This window comes from Nelumbo nucifera, chromosome 4 (assembly GCF_055504915.1).
Source record: "Nelumbo nucifera cultivar China Antique chromosome 4, China Antique-T2T, whole genome shotgun sequence".
Lineage (NCBI taxonomy): Eukaryota > Viridiplantae > Streptophyta > Magnoliopsida > Proteales > Nelumbonaceae > Nelumbo > Nelumbo nucifera.
The window spans coordinates 11,708,304-11,722,949 of record NC_142652.1 but is presented as its reverse complement, the minus strand read 5'-3'; the positions used below and the strand labels follow the sequence as shown (position 1 = coordinate 11,722,949).

The 14,646-nt window shown below is 34.9% G+C and overlaps 1 protein-coding gene across 1 annotated transcript; it reads right to left on the bottom strand.

Moving 5' to 3' along the window:
• Window positions 1–1,908: 1,908 nt before the first annotated feature.
• Window positions 1,909–7,923, bottom strand: LOC104587236 (polyamine oxidase 1-like). Its single transcript, XM_088902906.1, has 9 exons — window positions 7,772–7,923; window positions 7,438–7,687; window positions 7,176–7,322; window positions 3,817–4,063; window positions 3,202–3,345; window positions 2,932–3,081; window positions 2,568–2,822; window positions 2,304–2,385; window positions 1,909–2,130 (listed from the first exon to the last, which is right to left on the bottom strand). Exons 1-9 carry the CDS (start codon window positions 7,896–7,898, stop codon window positions 2,051–2,053), a joined length of 1,482 nt encoding a protein of 493 aa, XP_088759032.1. The 5' UTR covers window positions 7,899–7,923; the 3' UTR covers window positions 1,909–2,050.
• Window positions 7,924–14,646: the final 6,723 nt, after the last annotated feature.

Sequence of the window (14,646 nt, the reverse complement as noted above, 5' to 3'; positions counted from 1 at the left end):
CGATGGTGAGACAAACCTCTTTTATTAATTAACTACTCTCCAATAATTCACAACTTTCTTTCTTTTTCCCTTTTGTTTCATTCAAGATAATATGCATGCAATCAGGACCGCATTTGGCAAATATGGTTGGATGGCCTCTAATTAATAAAATTTCTTTTGAAAAAAAAAAAAGCTCTTTCTCCGACCAACATGTGCTACATCCCCATCTCTCTCTCTCTTCAACGATTAATGTACTAGTGCTATACTTCATCTCCTAAAATCCCAGAGACGTAGGGGTGCAATCGAGCCTAGCTCACAAGAATTTTTATATTTCTTGGCTTGGTTTGATTAAAATGTTGTTAGGTTCCAGTTCAATTCAATTACACATTCGATACGCTTGAAATATAAATATATTTTTATATTTTATAAATATATATGATATGTTTTTTATAATATATAATATATATTCTTATATTATATATGAAATATAAAAAAATATTTTACATAAAAATATATTATAATATGTATTATAGATTATATTTTTATATTTTGTAAAAAATATGTATGTATGTATGTATGTATGTATGTATGTATGTATGTATTTTTATATTTTATAATATATATTAATTGAGCTAGCAGCTACTTTTTGAGCCAAACATCTTATTGGTCAAGCTTGAGTTTTGATAACTAATTAAGCTTAGTTCAATATTCAAACTCAAATCGAGCCTAATCAAACTCCAGCCCAAAGTATTTGATTAGAACTCATTTTGGTTGCAGCTCTACCGTAAGGCTCTCAAATAGGAATAATCATTTCTAATCGAGCCCAGTCTAGAATCGGAATCACTTTGGCCTCAGATTTTCGAGTCAGCGGTTAGACCATACAATTCGAATGGATGAACTGTTTCAATTTAAGAAATTAAAAAATATAATTAAAATAAAAAATGACCAAAAACCCCTTTCCAGGTCAAATGGGTTGACTGTTTGATCACTTGGTTCAACAAGTCATTGACCAAGTCAATAGTTTTTAGCCAACGAACAAGTTCAGGGTAAAATGGAATTAGTTGCCTGGACAGTTCCCAAGTTAAACGGTCCAATTGTCTGAACGGTTCGAAAATACTGACTTGTAAGGTTGTACCAAGTTAGGTAACCACTTGATAACATGATTTAATAAGAAAATTCTTCTACAAAAAAAAAGAACAAATTAATAAGGAAAATTTCCTTTGAAACAAGGTCTGAGATCAACTACAATAAAGGTAAATCACTCTCATTCGAACATTCTAGTACATCATGCTCACTTGAACTCTCAATGAATCCAGATCTCTCATTTTCCTTAATCTCTCCAAACTTCCAAAGCTCCCAAAGATCTATAACCTACCACCCCACTACTCCAGTAGTAGTAGACTACATTGTCCATGTATTTCAAGCTAGCTTAGGAGGGATTGAATCATATCAAATATCGGGTTCGGAAGTAGTAGGCACGTTAGATAAGTACAATGAGTGAGCACGTAATGTCTGTGTGACACATGTCCCAGCTAACGTGTCTTTCATCTAAAAGTTTTTGCTCCATTAGATAAAAATTATCTATTATTTTATTATTTTTGTCAAAATAATTAAAAATAAAAACAATGAAAAAGAAAAACCTAAAAGAAAAACATAAATGAGTCCCAACTCCCAACATGTTTAGGTTTTCTTTTTTCATTATTTTTATTTTTAATTATTTTGACAAAAATAATAAAATAATGGATAATTTCTGTCTAATGGAATAAAAACGTTTGGATGAAAGGCGCATTAGCTGGGACATGTGTCACGCATCTATTAAGTGCTCACTCATTGTGATTAGCTAACGTGCCTATACATCCGGACCCTCAAATATCATCCCTCTAAACAGCTTAAACTACAATATGAAAGGATAACATTCAAAATACATGAATTAAAAAAAAAAAGAAAAACTCTAGGCAAGTAAAAAAAGCATACTAGTGCAAAATAATTCTCTCCTGAATCCTGATCTGCTCCTGCCACCATATTCACTCATCCATGGGGGAACAGGGATGGAACACCTTGAAGCCAAGCTTCAAGTGCCTTTGGGCATGGCATGGTACTTGCAATCTTTGTTCTTGATGCATCGGATCATTATCTTTGCAGAATCAATACCTGAAATATTAATTTCTCAAATTCAGTGTCTTACTTAGAATTTAGATAGACCCCCGAATCCATGCCAACTTCTCAATCAATGAACCGGTAGTACTCATTGCTCTCTAATCCCACAATTAATATATACAATTAATTAACACCTAATTAAAGATAAATTAAACTCATTAATTAACCTGCAAGGTAGGCTCCATGCACGTAACCATTGTATTGTTGGCTGGTGTGCTCTCCGGTGAAGTAGACTCTTCCGACGGGTGCCTTTAGAACAACACAAAAAAGAATTTATAAGTAGCATTGATCTTTGTTTCTCCTCCGATCAGACTCGCGGACAGACATAGCTAGGGACGATTCCTGTGGTATCATAGTCGATCGAACCCAAAACACATTTGATAGAAAGGATGGAAATATTCGATGAAAACAGTGCTTAATTAATTAATTACCCTCATCTGATCGTACTCGAAGCGGCTAACCCCAATTGGCCAATTTGAGAATGCTCCCTTGTAGAATCTGTTGGACCACCACCTTGGAACCAATATGTGTGTAGGCTCTGGTATGTTCTTTCCGAACATGTTTCTCAACACCTCCACGATCTCCTTCTTAGTATCAGAATCCGGTTGCTGTTCTATCCTCCTGGATTCATCGTCGGTAACAGTTACCAGAAGAGCATTAGATCCTGGGTACGTCCTCTCCAATTGCTACAAATATTTATTTAACACAAGTAGTAATTAATAATCAATTTAACAAACTCAGATACTGAGATACATCGTTCATCGTCTGTAACAAACTGATCAATCACATATATACCTGCCAAACCGTGTAGTAACCGCGCTTTTCATGAGCATACAAGAAGAACTCGGTGCCATTTCCGGTGGGCCAGAATTTGTAAGGGAATTTGATGAATATTTTGGTATAAACTGCCATATCAAATTGGTATATGGCCAGGATCTTCCATTGCTGTGCCGAATTTATAAAATTTCAGCTAGATTAATTCATCCATCCTCATTTATATATTCAGTTCTAACAGTAACATCTCACATATTAATTAAATTAAAGGAGTAGACGACTAGTGCAAACCGGCAAATCAGGGTGAAAGTTGATGAGATTGGTCTGCAACACACCGATGCTGACTGAGACCATTACGTATGCAGCTCTGTAGATTGAACCATCCTCCGTCTTTACAATCACCCCACTTCTCGACTGTCGTATCTCTGTCACCACCTGCGAAACAATTAAATATCAAATGCTCAAAGTTTAAAAACGTTTTGTGTCTGGTACAGAGTTGCGAGACGAATGATTTTTCACATTCCAATGATCCTGTGCCGCCCGGTTACAATAATCAATTCGAATAGGGACCACCCCAATTCGGTCCACCCAACTTAAAGTTGAAAAAGATATGAAGGTGGTGTTCTATATATATACGGCTTTCATAGTTTTAAATAATTCAATAATTTTTTTTTTGTGGTAAAATTTAAAATTTTGTAAAAAAGTTCTATTGTTTTATATTAAAATAAATTTTATCAGTCAATATAAATTTATCAGTGCTATTTCTTATTTAATTTGGATATAATTAATCATGTATAGTCAACTTTATACATGATTTGTCAGGACTCACATGTATAAGTAGTAATTAAGAAGACAAGTAGCTAGACAACAAATGCTTGAAAAGTGATGAGTCGTCGAGTCAGTCACCTTGTTAAGCTTGAAACGAGGGTCGGTGATGACGCCGTCGGCATCGGTAGTTAGGAATTGCTTAGCGATGTAGTAAACGACGGTCTCGTAACCTTTGGGATCTGCGACGAAGTAAAGATCCTCTCCGAAGTTCGAAAACGTTGGCAAAGGCTCCCCGTTCTGCAAGCTCGTCACCCGCGGTGGCTCTGCAAACTCGTAATCGTAGGTGTAGTAGTCCACCGCCATATCGATCGGCGTATACGGAACCCTGCCATTCTGATCATGTGTTAAATCCAACAGAAATGGGTTTACGACATCGTTTCTTCCAGTTATCGAGCAAGCAGTGTTTGAGTCAGAAACATCCAAGAAAGTGAGACAGCTTTTTAGTGAGAGATATGGCCACGTTAACGTAAACTATTCGGTAAGATGTTTGTACACCCAACATGATGATGGTGAAGTACTGAAGTCTGTTCTTTTCTATCAAATATTGTCGTAATAAAAGTGAACTCCGACAATTAAAACAAAGGGAAGAATGGATACACTATCATTCACATTGAAAATTAATAATGTGCTATAAGAACCATTGCTATATCTTATATAGTAGCAATCTTAGTCGGTTCATGGGGCTATTTAACCCCTCATAGATTAAACCACAGCCAAACCAAAGCAAAAAAAAAAAAAAAAAAAAACTGAACCCTCCACACCCGACTTTCTACCAACTGAACAAAGAAAGGCTGAAAACTAAACCGACCTCCTCCCTCTGCCACCCCTACCAATTGAACAAATAAGGTGAAATTAAATATGTTGTTTAAACCAAAAATTCAAGAATGTATATTTTGTTTCAGCACTATAGACATACAAAACAAACACTCTCATCCATATTAAAACTCATGACCAAAAAAATGGAACGAAATGAAAGGCTGTGGTTGCTTATACGGGAGATTTATCCCTCACAATATCAAATTAATTTATAATTGGGGACAGTAATGGCGTCCCCGTTCCAAGGGCAGCTGAAGCTATTCTTTGGAGTACATGCATTTATATGGACTAGTAAGTGTTCGTGACAATTAATATGTTTTCTTTTTTTTTTTTAATTTTTTGTATTTCTATGTTTATAAAAATTATTCTTATTTATCCACTTTTTTTATTTAATATGATGAATACATGATACTAGAGATGTGCCCAAATGTTTTTTTACATTTTTTCTTTTTTATATTTTTTATACTTTTGTGTGTATTCATCTTTATTAATTTTTAGGGAAAATTGCTAAAACCTCCCCTAAATTTTCTTACCATTGCCAAAAAACCTCCCCTGAAGTTTGGTAATTGCAATCGAGTCCCATGAACTTTTTGACACATTTACGAAAAGTCCAAAAGGAAAGTGACAAACTCCAAAGCTATAACATGAGGTGATGAAGACATTTTAGTTTTTATATTTTCTTTAATTTATTTTTTAGTAGGCAACACATAATGCTCAGTTTGGAAGGAGTACAAATGCAAATATGTACAGCGCAAATATATATAAAATAATGCAAAATACAAGGTTTTGCACTCTACATATTTGTATTTGTACTCCTTCCAAACTGAGCCTAAGAGTTCCTATAAGTTAACCCAAAGTATTTAAATTCATATCACTAATCTCTTGCTTTCGGTTAAATGACAATTGCCCTTGTTTTAAAAATCAAAATCCTGCATAGTATGATGGACAGTCCCTTTCAAAGTAAGTTTCAGAAATACAATTTTTATATTCAAAATATATTAATGAAAACGTTGGATCTTTCGACATTAAGACTATGCTTGGTTTGAAGGAAAAGGGAGGGAAAGGAAGGGAAATGTAAGGAAACCTATACAAGGTTTGTATAAGTTTCCCTACTTTTCCCTTCCCTTCCCTACTTTTTCCTTTAAACCAAACACGGCCTAAGTGAAAAACAAAATTCTCACTCAAATCACGAATTTCAATATTATGAAGATGGATTATGCCCTCAAAGTCAATGATGATAATTCGGAAGTGTTTTTTTATTAATTTTTATTTTCTTTGATAATCATCGTCATTTAAACATTAGGATTTATTTGATTTAAGGCCCTTTCGCTTTTTGGATTTTGGGAGGGGGGAGTGGGTTAACGGGTCTTGGTTCTCAATGACCAGGAAATCCATATTCTATTTTTCAAATTTATGTAGGGTCCATGGAAATTTTATTTTTTTTGGGTGCCAGTTAACCAGGTAAGTGATACCCATCTTTTATGTAGGTAAATAAATTTTTCATCCGAGGGAAAATTATTGATACTTGGATAGGACAAAATTATCTCTTTTAAAAATGACTTTTTATAATTAAAACAACCATTGTCTTATTTACCTGAGAAATTAAAAAAAAATGGTAAATACATTTACCCAGATAAATAACTTCATGAAAAGTGAATAGAGCCTCGAGAAAAAAAAATAAGAAAAGAAAAGGAAAGATAGAAACCTATACAACCTTGTATAGGTCCCCAACCCTTTTCAAACCAAAAACATCCTTAGAGTGATCCTTTTTGTAGTTGACAATTGAGGGCATGCCCATGTTTCGAGTCGAGAGTCAAAAGTTGCTTTTAATCAATTTTAAGTCTAGACCAGGGGAATTCTATGGGGCAGGTGTCAAATAATTTTCGAAGTGCTGACTCAGTGTGCTCACCATGTGTGCCCACCTGATCTGGACTGCCATATTTCAGTGGGCCTCACAATATCACATGCATTCTACAATGTATTCTATCCACTAATTCCCACTTAACAACTAATGGGGAACCAAACCGGCCAAACTATTGAGGGGTATTCTACACTATGAATATTTTGTTTTTGAAATTGTTATATCAGCAAAAAAAAAAAAAAAAAAACTCTTGATACTAAAAGAAAAATAATTCACAATGGACCACAGCCCCAGCTATACCAAAAGAAAAGAAACCGAAAAAAAATTCTTTTCTTTAATTTTAAATAGGTTTTATGGTTGTTTTAATCTAAAACATGACAGTACTCTTATATTAATAACAGATTTGTCTGAAATTTCTAAATCATTAATTGTAGTAGAATTCCATAAAACCTCTAAAACTAAAGAGATTAATTAGATTATATATCATGGGCTTCTCATATAAGATGTTATAAAACATGCTTCCGATTTATAAAACAACTATTTTGAAAAATAAGGTCTAACACAATTTTTGGACACTTTTTTTCTTTTTCTTTTTGCTTTTACCTTCAGAATATATGCATATAGTTAATAATAAGTTACGTAAAGAATTACAAAGAAAAAAAAAACAGAAACTTAATTAATCAAAGGGATCCCACAAATGGAATACTGGATTGACCATGCATACCAAACCCTAATTTAAGGGAATCAAGGAGTTCTTAACTGGTTTGTAAGGCGTTGGGACGTCAAGATGGAGATGTCCTCCTGTCTATGAGCAGACATAGAAACCGAAATGTTAGTGCTGAACTCGGAGCGCATGTCTGCTGCACCAAAAGCCGTCTGAGCTTCGGATTTCTTGTACAGCCCACCTCTGTAAATTTACACGAACAATACTGAAAATAAGCACGTAGAAGCAGCAGCAGAAGAAGAGAGGAATAAGAGTATCGACGTCGACGGTGTCGACGGTAATAATAAGTCGAACGTACACTTGTTTATATGTGTTTGCGGTGAGGTTATCATAGTCAGAGACGAAAGTCCTAAGCTTAAGCTTATTCACCATCTTCCAGATGGGATTGACTTCATTACCACCAACTCCTTCTACCCAATTAGCTCCAATCTCCACAGACATCCCCGCAAAGTTGGTTTTACAAATGCGACCACCGATCCGATTCGTTGCCTCCAGTATTATTATGTTTTTTATTCCGGCAGCGACCAGCGTTTTTGCCGCTGATATCCCTGAAAATGAGAAGTTTATATTAGTTAGAGATAGATATATATGGAGAGAGAGAGAGAGAGAGAGAGAGAGGATGGAATACTCACCGGACATTCCTGCACCAACAACAATCACAGTTGGAGAAGTCTCTACGGCAGTGGCTCCTTGCAAAAGGATACTCAGTGCAATGACGACGATTAGTAACGCCATTATTGATTTCTCCATGCTTCTCATCTATGCTACCTTCTGGCGTACTCTATAAATATACAAGCACATTAGTCCGGATTTAGTACTGCCATCTTTCTGCTTTCCACTGTACTAATCCAATAGCAGCTGTCCCTAACCTTGTGTAAGTCTCTCCCTTAGACACCACCTTCTATGTTGTCACACCGTGTTAAGACTTTTGCACCGGTGCATCGAGAATATCTCTGTATTTGCAAGTTCTTACTCTGGGGAGATATTCCCAATGTACACCTACAAGTGGCTGTAAGCACAGTGTGAATTGGCTTCTAATCCAATTTTGTCTCTCATTCCTTCCCTACCATTTATCTATTTTTTGTTTTTTTTTTAATTTTTATTTTTAAAATTGGACAAAATTATTCAAGCAACCAATCAATTTTAAGTATTAAAAACCTTTATCTCTCCTCATTAGCTCCCTCTTCTCTTTCTCATTAAATCGTTTCATTATCTCTCCTCATTAATCATTCCATTAACTTCTTAATAACTCATTCCACTTGTTGTCTCTTTTTTGAGAATGTGAAAATGTCTAAAATACCCATACAGTTACTTTGATCAAAATTTTTATTTTTCAAGTTTTCTCTACGTATGAATCACTACTCTAAATCCCTGTTACCACTTTTCTGAAATTGATTTATTTTTTATTTTGTCCTTTATATCAACTGTTCAAAGGTAAAGGTGCAACTTTAAATTCTCACCTTTTTTTTTTAATTTTCATAAAGTCTGTATTGTTTATTTTGTAGAAACCAGCCTCACTAGCAATTTCATGGGCATTTTGGACATTTTCATGCCTCTTTTTAGAGAACTATAATAGAAGGGCTCTACCTGCAACCATGTCAAAAAGTTTAGGGGAAGTGATTGCAATTATCAAACTTTAGAAAAAGTTTTAAAAATGGTCTAAAACTTCAAGGGAGGTTTCAGCAATTTACCCTATAATTTATAATATATAAATAAAAGAGGCATTTGCTAAAACTCTGCATTTATTGACTCCTACCCTTTGGTTTGCATCAAGGTTTTTAAAACCGAACCGGTCAGGGGTCTGGTTCCCGAGTTAAATGGTCCAACTGTTTGAATCAAATGGTCGAGCCGTTCTAACAAAAAAATAAAAAAAATGGTCAAAACCGTTCATACGATTAACCACCCAGGTCAGCGATTTGCTGACCAAAATCAACGGTTTTTGACAAAAATCCAGTTTTGAGGGAAACAGAACTAATCACCTGACCAGTTCCCGATTTTTCTGGTCTAACTGTCCGGTCCGGTCCAGTTTTGAAAACCATGGCTTAGTGTGAGGGGACATATTAAAGAATATCAACCTATTCAAAGACCTCACCTTAACAGCTTAAGATTTTAGGTTGAATGGTTCTTCTGAGACATATTACGAAGAGGTTCAAATTCTTTCATTCCGAATTGTTGGTGAAAAAATTAGGTTGCGTTAAGCTCTTATTATTATTTCTTTTCCTAAATATGTATTTTCTTTATGGATGCGTTATGACTTGCAGGGATGAAGGTTACGGTGGTGTCAGGTGTGGGAGAAGTAACAGACAAGTGACAATGTGAAAGGAGGATACTATGAATTGCTACAGAAGCTATGCCTTGAGATCTGAGAGTAACAAATCTCAGTATAAATTAAATGATCATATATGGGAACAGCCTTATCATGTTCTATCAATGTTTTCAAAATCTGATCGGATTGGATGGTCGAATTAGAAAAACGAGAATCGGTTCTGTTTTACCGGACCCCAAAATGATTCGCTTTTCAGTCTATCATTACAAAAGAACAAACTTGTTTTCATTGGAGACGTATTAACTATTGATCGACACTCGTAACACAGCGGAATAAAGGTTGTCATTTTTAACATCAGAATTAGACAAACATATATAATTGAATTCAAAATTCCAGTTTGGATATCAAAATAAAGGTTATTTTCATTCAAACTTTGGAGATTGGATGCTTTCCCTTATCAGTTCCATATCCACAGCTGAGAGGCTTACTTTGGATAAGTGTTTTATAGGGAAGTTATTTTTAACAAGGCTCTGTTCGGTACTTTATTTGGATAAGGGCTTTCTAGGGATTAGGTAGTGCATTTATCTATGTTCTTTTATTCCTAAGTAAATAAGACAATGACCATTTTAGTCATAAAAAGCTATTTATTAAAAGGGTAATTTTAATAATAGCTCTGTTTGGTTTTGGAGGAGTTATTTGCTCGGGTAAATGTATTTATTTGGATAAGTGATTTTTTAGGGAATAGGTAATTCATTTACCCATGTTCTTTTATTATATTTTTAAGTAAATAAGACAATGACCATTTTAGCCATAAAAAACTATTATTAAAAGGGTAATTTTGTCCCATCCAATTGTTGGTACTAAGTCACCTACAAGGAAAATAAATTTTTCATCTAAAAAACAGCATAGATATCTTAGGAGACCAAATCAGCCCCCCACAACATCCCACAGCATATCCCCGCCATGTATTGGGAGCATCTCCCGATGATAATCCCAGAAATGATGATTTCATCATCGGGAGATGTTCCCAATACATGGCAGGGATGTGCTGTGGGACATTGTGGGGGGCAATCTTGTGAGGGGCTGATTTGAACTTGTATCTTAGTGAATGGAAACCAAATTTCCATTGATCAACTTTGCCCCTCTCAAAATCCAAAAAGGAATGGTACTAAAAATGGAGAGAGAAAAAGAATATTGTTTGTCCGATTTTTGTGAATTCTAATAGGATGCAGTTGTTGAAGAATTCAGTGTGGATTCCTTGGCCAATAGAATTAGGCGTGCTTATAGGGAATGGCTGATTATGCATGTGAGCGTCGGCTTTTGGCAAATTGTTTTGTGAATTGTGAGACACGAAGAATAGTTGGATGTTCAGGTCCAGTGACGAGCTCCCCACTAGGGATGAGCAAAAAAACCGAAAAACCGAATCGACTGAAAAAATCGACCAAAACCGAACCGACCGGTATACATATATTTCTATATTCTTATATATATTTATGTACATTATATATTTTATATTTTTTATATATTATAAATTAATAAATATGCATTATATAATTATATATTTATAATACATTATTTATTATTTAAAATAATATAATGTAAAAATAAAAAACCGAAAAAACCGATGGTTAACCGAATTGGTCAACCAGTTAACTAACTGGTTTCGGTTCGGTTCCGGTTACCAGTTTTCCAAAAACTGGTAGTACCGGTTCGGTTCCAAAAAATGCCCACCGAACCATGAGCACCCCTACTCCCCACACACTTAAGATGAGGACAAGGGAGGAAAAGATGGGTATCTCTAGGGGTATAACCAAATTGTGGGCTAACTTTTGAAACTGAACCGGTAACACTGAAACCGAACCGAAGCCGATCGGTTGACCGGTTCTGTTAACCATCAATTTAGTTCATTGGTTTTTCGATTTTTTATTATTTACAATATTTATTATAGAAAAATATATAAATATATAATAAAATACTAGAAATATATAATATTATATTTTAAATAATAAATAATATAGTATATATTATAAATATATATATTTTATATATAATGCTTATTTATTAATTTATAATGTATAAAAAATATAAAATATATATTAATATACATAAAATATATATAAATATATGTATATTGGTCGGTTCGGTTAACCGTCAGTTCTCTATTTTGGTTAACCAAAATCGAACCGACCGATTAGGTTAACTAAATTTTTTATTCGGTTTCGATTGGTTTTTTCAATCGTTTCGGTTTTTCATTTTTTTCGTCACCCCTAGGTATCTCTTGAATACAATACAAGTGGGCATCGATTTCTTTTTTTTTTTTCTTTCTTTAGGCTGTATTTGGTTGCAATGCAAATTTATTTGCACTGATGTAAAATCGTGGTAGTGCAAATGATTTTGGTGCAATTATGATTTATTTTTGTTTCAAAATAAAATTAAACCAAAATTTGCATTCTTTTCATTTGCACTCTTATGCATTTGTACTAGTATAAATAAAATTATACTGCAATCAAACACAACCTTAATGGATGTATTTTCTTTTTTGTTTTATTCTTTTAGGTTGGGCTGAGCTTATAAGGTGTTTTGGTTTAGCACCAGGGCTACTTCCTCCCTGTAATTTCTTTTCCCTTTTGAAATTGATTAACAAAATTTTAAGGTAGCTGCTCCACCTGGAGTAAGGTATGGGTTTAAAGATGATCACCTTTTGTTTCTAAATGCATGATGAAATGAGACCTGTTGGGCGTATGTTTGAAATAAAAAATCATTTTATGAGGTCACTTAATCATTTATATTTATACACTTCCTGATGATGGATGGATGGATAGATGGAGGATCAACGGATTACAAATTCTCTTTTTGAGTTCAAATCAGCCCCCACAACGTCCCACAGTACATCTCCGCTTTATATTAAGAACATATCCCGATGACAATACCAAGAATGATGATATCATCATCCAGAGATGGTCTCAATATATGGCGAGGATGTAGTGAGATATGGTGTGCGACGTTGTAGGGGGTAGTCTCATGGGAGTCCGGATCTCCTACCCACGTTTATCGTAGCCACATGAAGAACACCTCATCCTCTGCATAGCATTATGCAGAGGTAGTGTATTGTAGGTAGGCGTGAACAAAGTTCTCGTGGGCTGAAGATCCGAAATCGTCTAGTGGAGGTTGATTCGGTCTCTCTATTATGATGATATCTTTTATTATGTTTTATTTTTGTTTTTATAAATCAATTTGCATGGTGACTGTTTATCTATCTATTAGTGCCGGTTCAGCAGCTAGTGCAGCTGTTTAAAAATTAAAATATATTACTAATATGATGATTATAAACTGTCTGATCTAAATACTTTAATCCTTAAATTGATTCATTGATTTAAGACATTCATAGGTAAATCATATAAATAATGATGGTTATGGTTTGGACATTGCATCTTGCAAAATGCTAGTATGTCGAACTTTTATGAACTGTGAATATCCCCCCACCCCACAGTCACCACTTGCCCATTGGCATGTGATTTCCCTTATGACACCAGGTCCCACCTGGTCTCAGGAAATGGGAGGCTGAGGTTTTTCACATATCCTATGAAAAATTATTATCTCATGAGCTTAAATCAGCCCCCCACAAGATTGCTTCTCATAACGTCCATTTCTGTGTATATTAGAAATATCTCTCCATGATAATACTAGAAATGATGATGTTATCATTGAGAAATGTTTCTAATACACGGTGAACATGTGCTATGGAACGTTATGGGGTGCTGATTCAGTCTCATATCTCATCGTCCAACCACCATTTTCTTTCACCTATCCTTGCCATCCAAGTTTTAAAATAGTCCGTCTCTATGAATCTTTTCTCGGTCTAATTTCACACTAAAGAGTTCACAGTGACCAAGTAGTGACTTTTATCATCCCTTTTTTGGCAAAAATATTCTTGAAAGTTCCCTATAAAATAAGATGAAAAATTACTGTTCAGGACCTCAGGTGAGAGAACACCATTTTTTTATATCAACATTCTCCATAGGATAAAGAAGAGTTGTTCATCCACACTTGCTATCTTCTTTGGGCTATTTGGAGATCCCGTAATGCTTTCGTTTAATAATCATGATCAGTTTCATTTGTGGTCATTCACAGTCTTGAGAAGCATGATCATGAATTTGAAAACCTACTCGCCAGGTTCCTCCACAATTGAAGAAAGATCTCCGAAAAAATCTTTTTAGCAACCTCCGGGAACCGGTGATATACTCAGATGGGGCGTTTAGCAATTCGAGTAAAGCAAGCTTTGCGGTGGTGGCTCGTGATAGCTTCGGTACTGCACCGCCGCCGCCGCATGATTTGGTCCTTGCAGAGTAGTCTTGCCGCTTCAGGCTGAAGCAACCGCAATCCTTAGAAGGTTTACAATTGGCAACGCTCTGTAGCTTCCAAAGAATTGAGGTGGAATCGGAGTGCCTTAGCCTCATTAATAGCACTCATTCTGGATATAGCTTCTGAAGCGTTTTTTGTTCTTAAAGATACTCTCAAGCTTGCTGAGTGTTCTTGTATTAGTTGGCTTTCACGAGTCTACTGTTTTTCACTTTCATAGTGCAAACTGCCCAAATTGGATTCTTGTCTCTCAGCAGACTTGAGAGGCCCTTAGAGTTTGGTTCTGTCTTGTTTTCTCCTTTCTGTCTTTGCCAACCTCCTTTTGAATCATCTTTTAGCATTAAAATAAAAAGATAGGTTTTTTTTGGCAAAAGGAAAACTCCATTAAAGATGTTCTCAATGAAGTACAAGGAGTAATACAGCTGCTATCATACATGGTTATATTATTATACTAATGCATTATGAGCAAGTTCATGTGCAGGTGCAGCAGACCAATAACTGTTCTACCTAAATGATTTATGGCGGGAAATTGTTTTTTGATAAATAACACCTTATTCGCTATCATATTTATGATTCTAATTTATTGGTCAATTGTTTTTGACATATATTATATCTTTTCCATATCATAGTCGAACCCATTATTTATACATATATAATCAAAAGAGATCAGCAGGTTCAAAACATGATCCTTCAGATTTAATAGGTTCCATTCGGCTTCCGTATCTTCATAAACAGTATTTACTAGTGCTGAATCGCCTAAAAAGGGATAGGTGGAAAATAAAAAGGATGGTGAAAAAGTAGGTGATTACCGAAATGCTGAACAGAGCTTTCTTAATTTACAATCTCTTTTCCGAATTCCGACTTCCCACCCGATTCTCACGT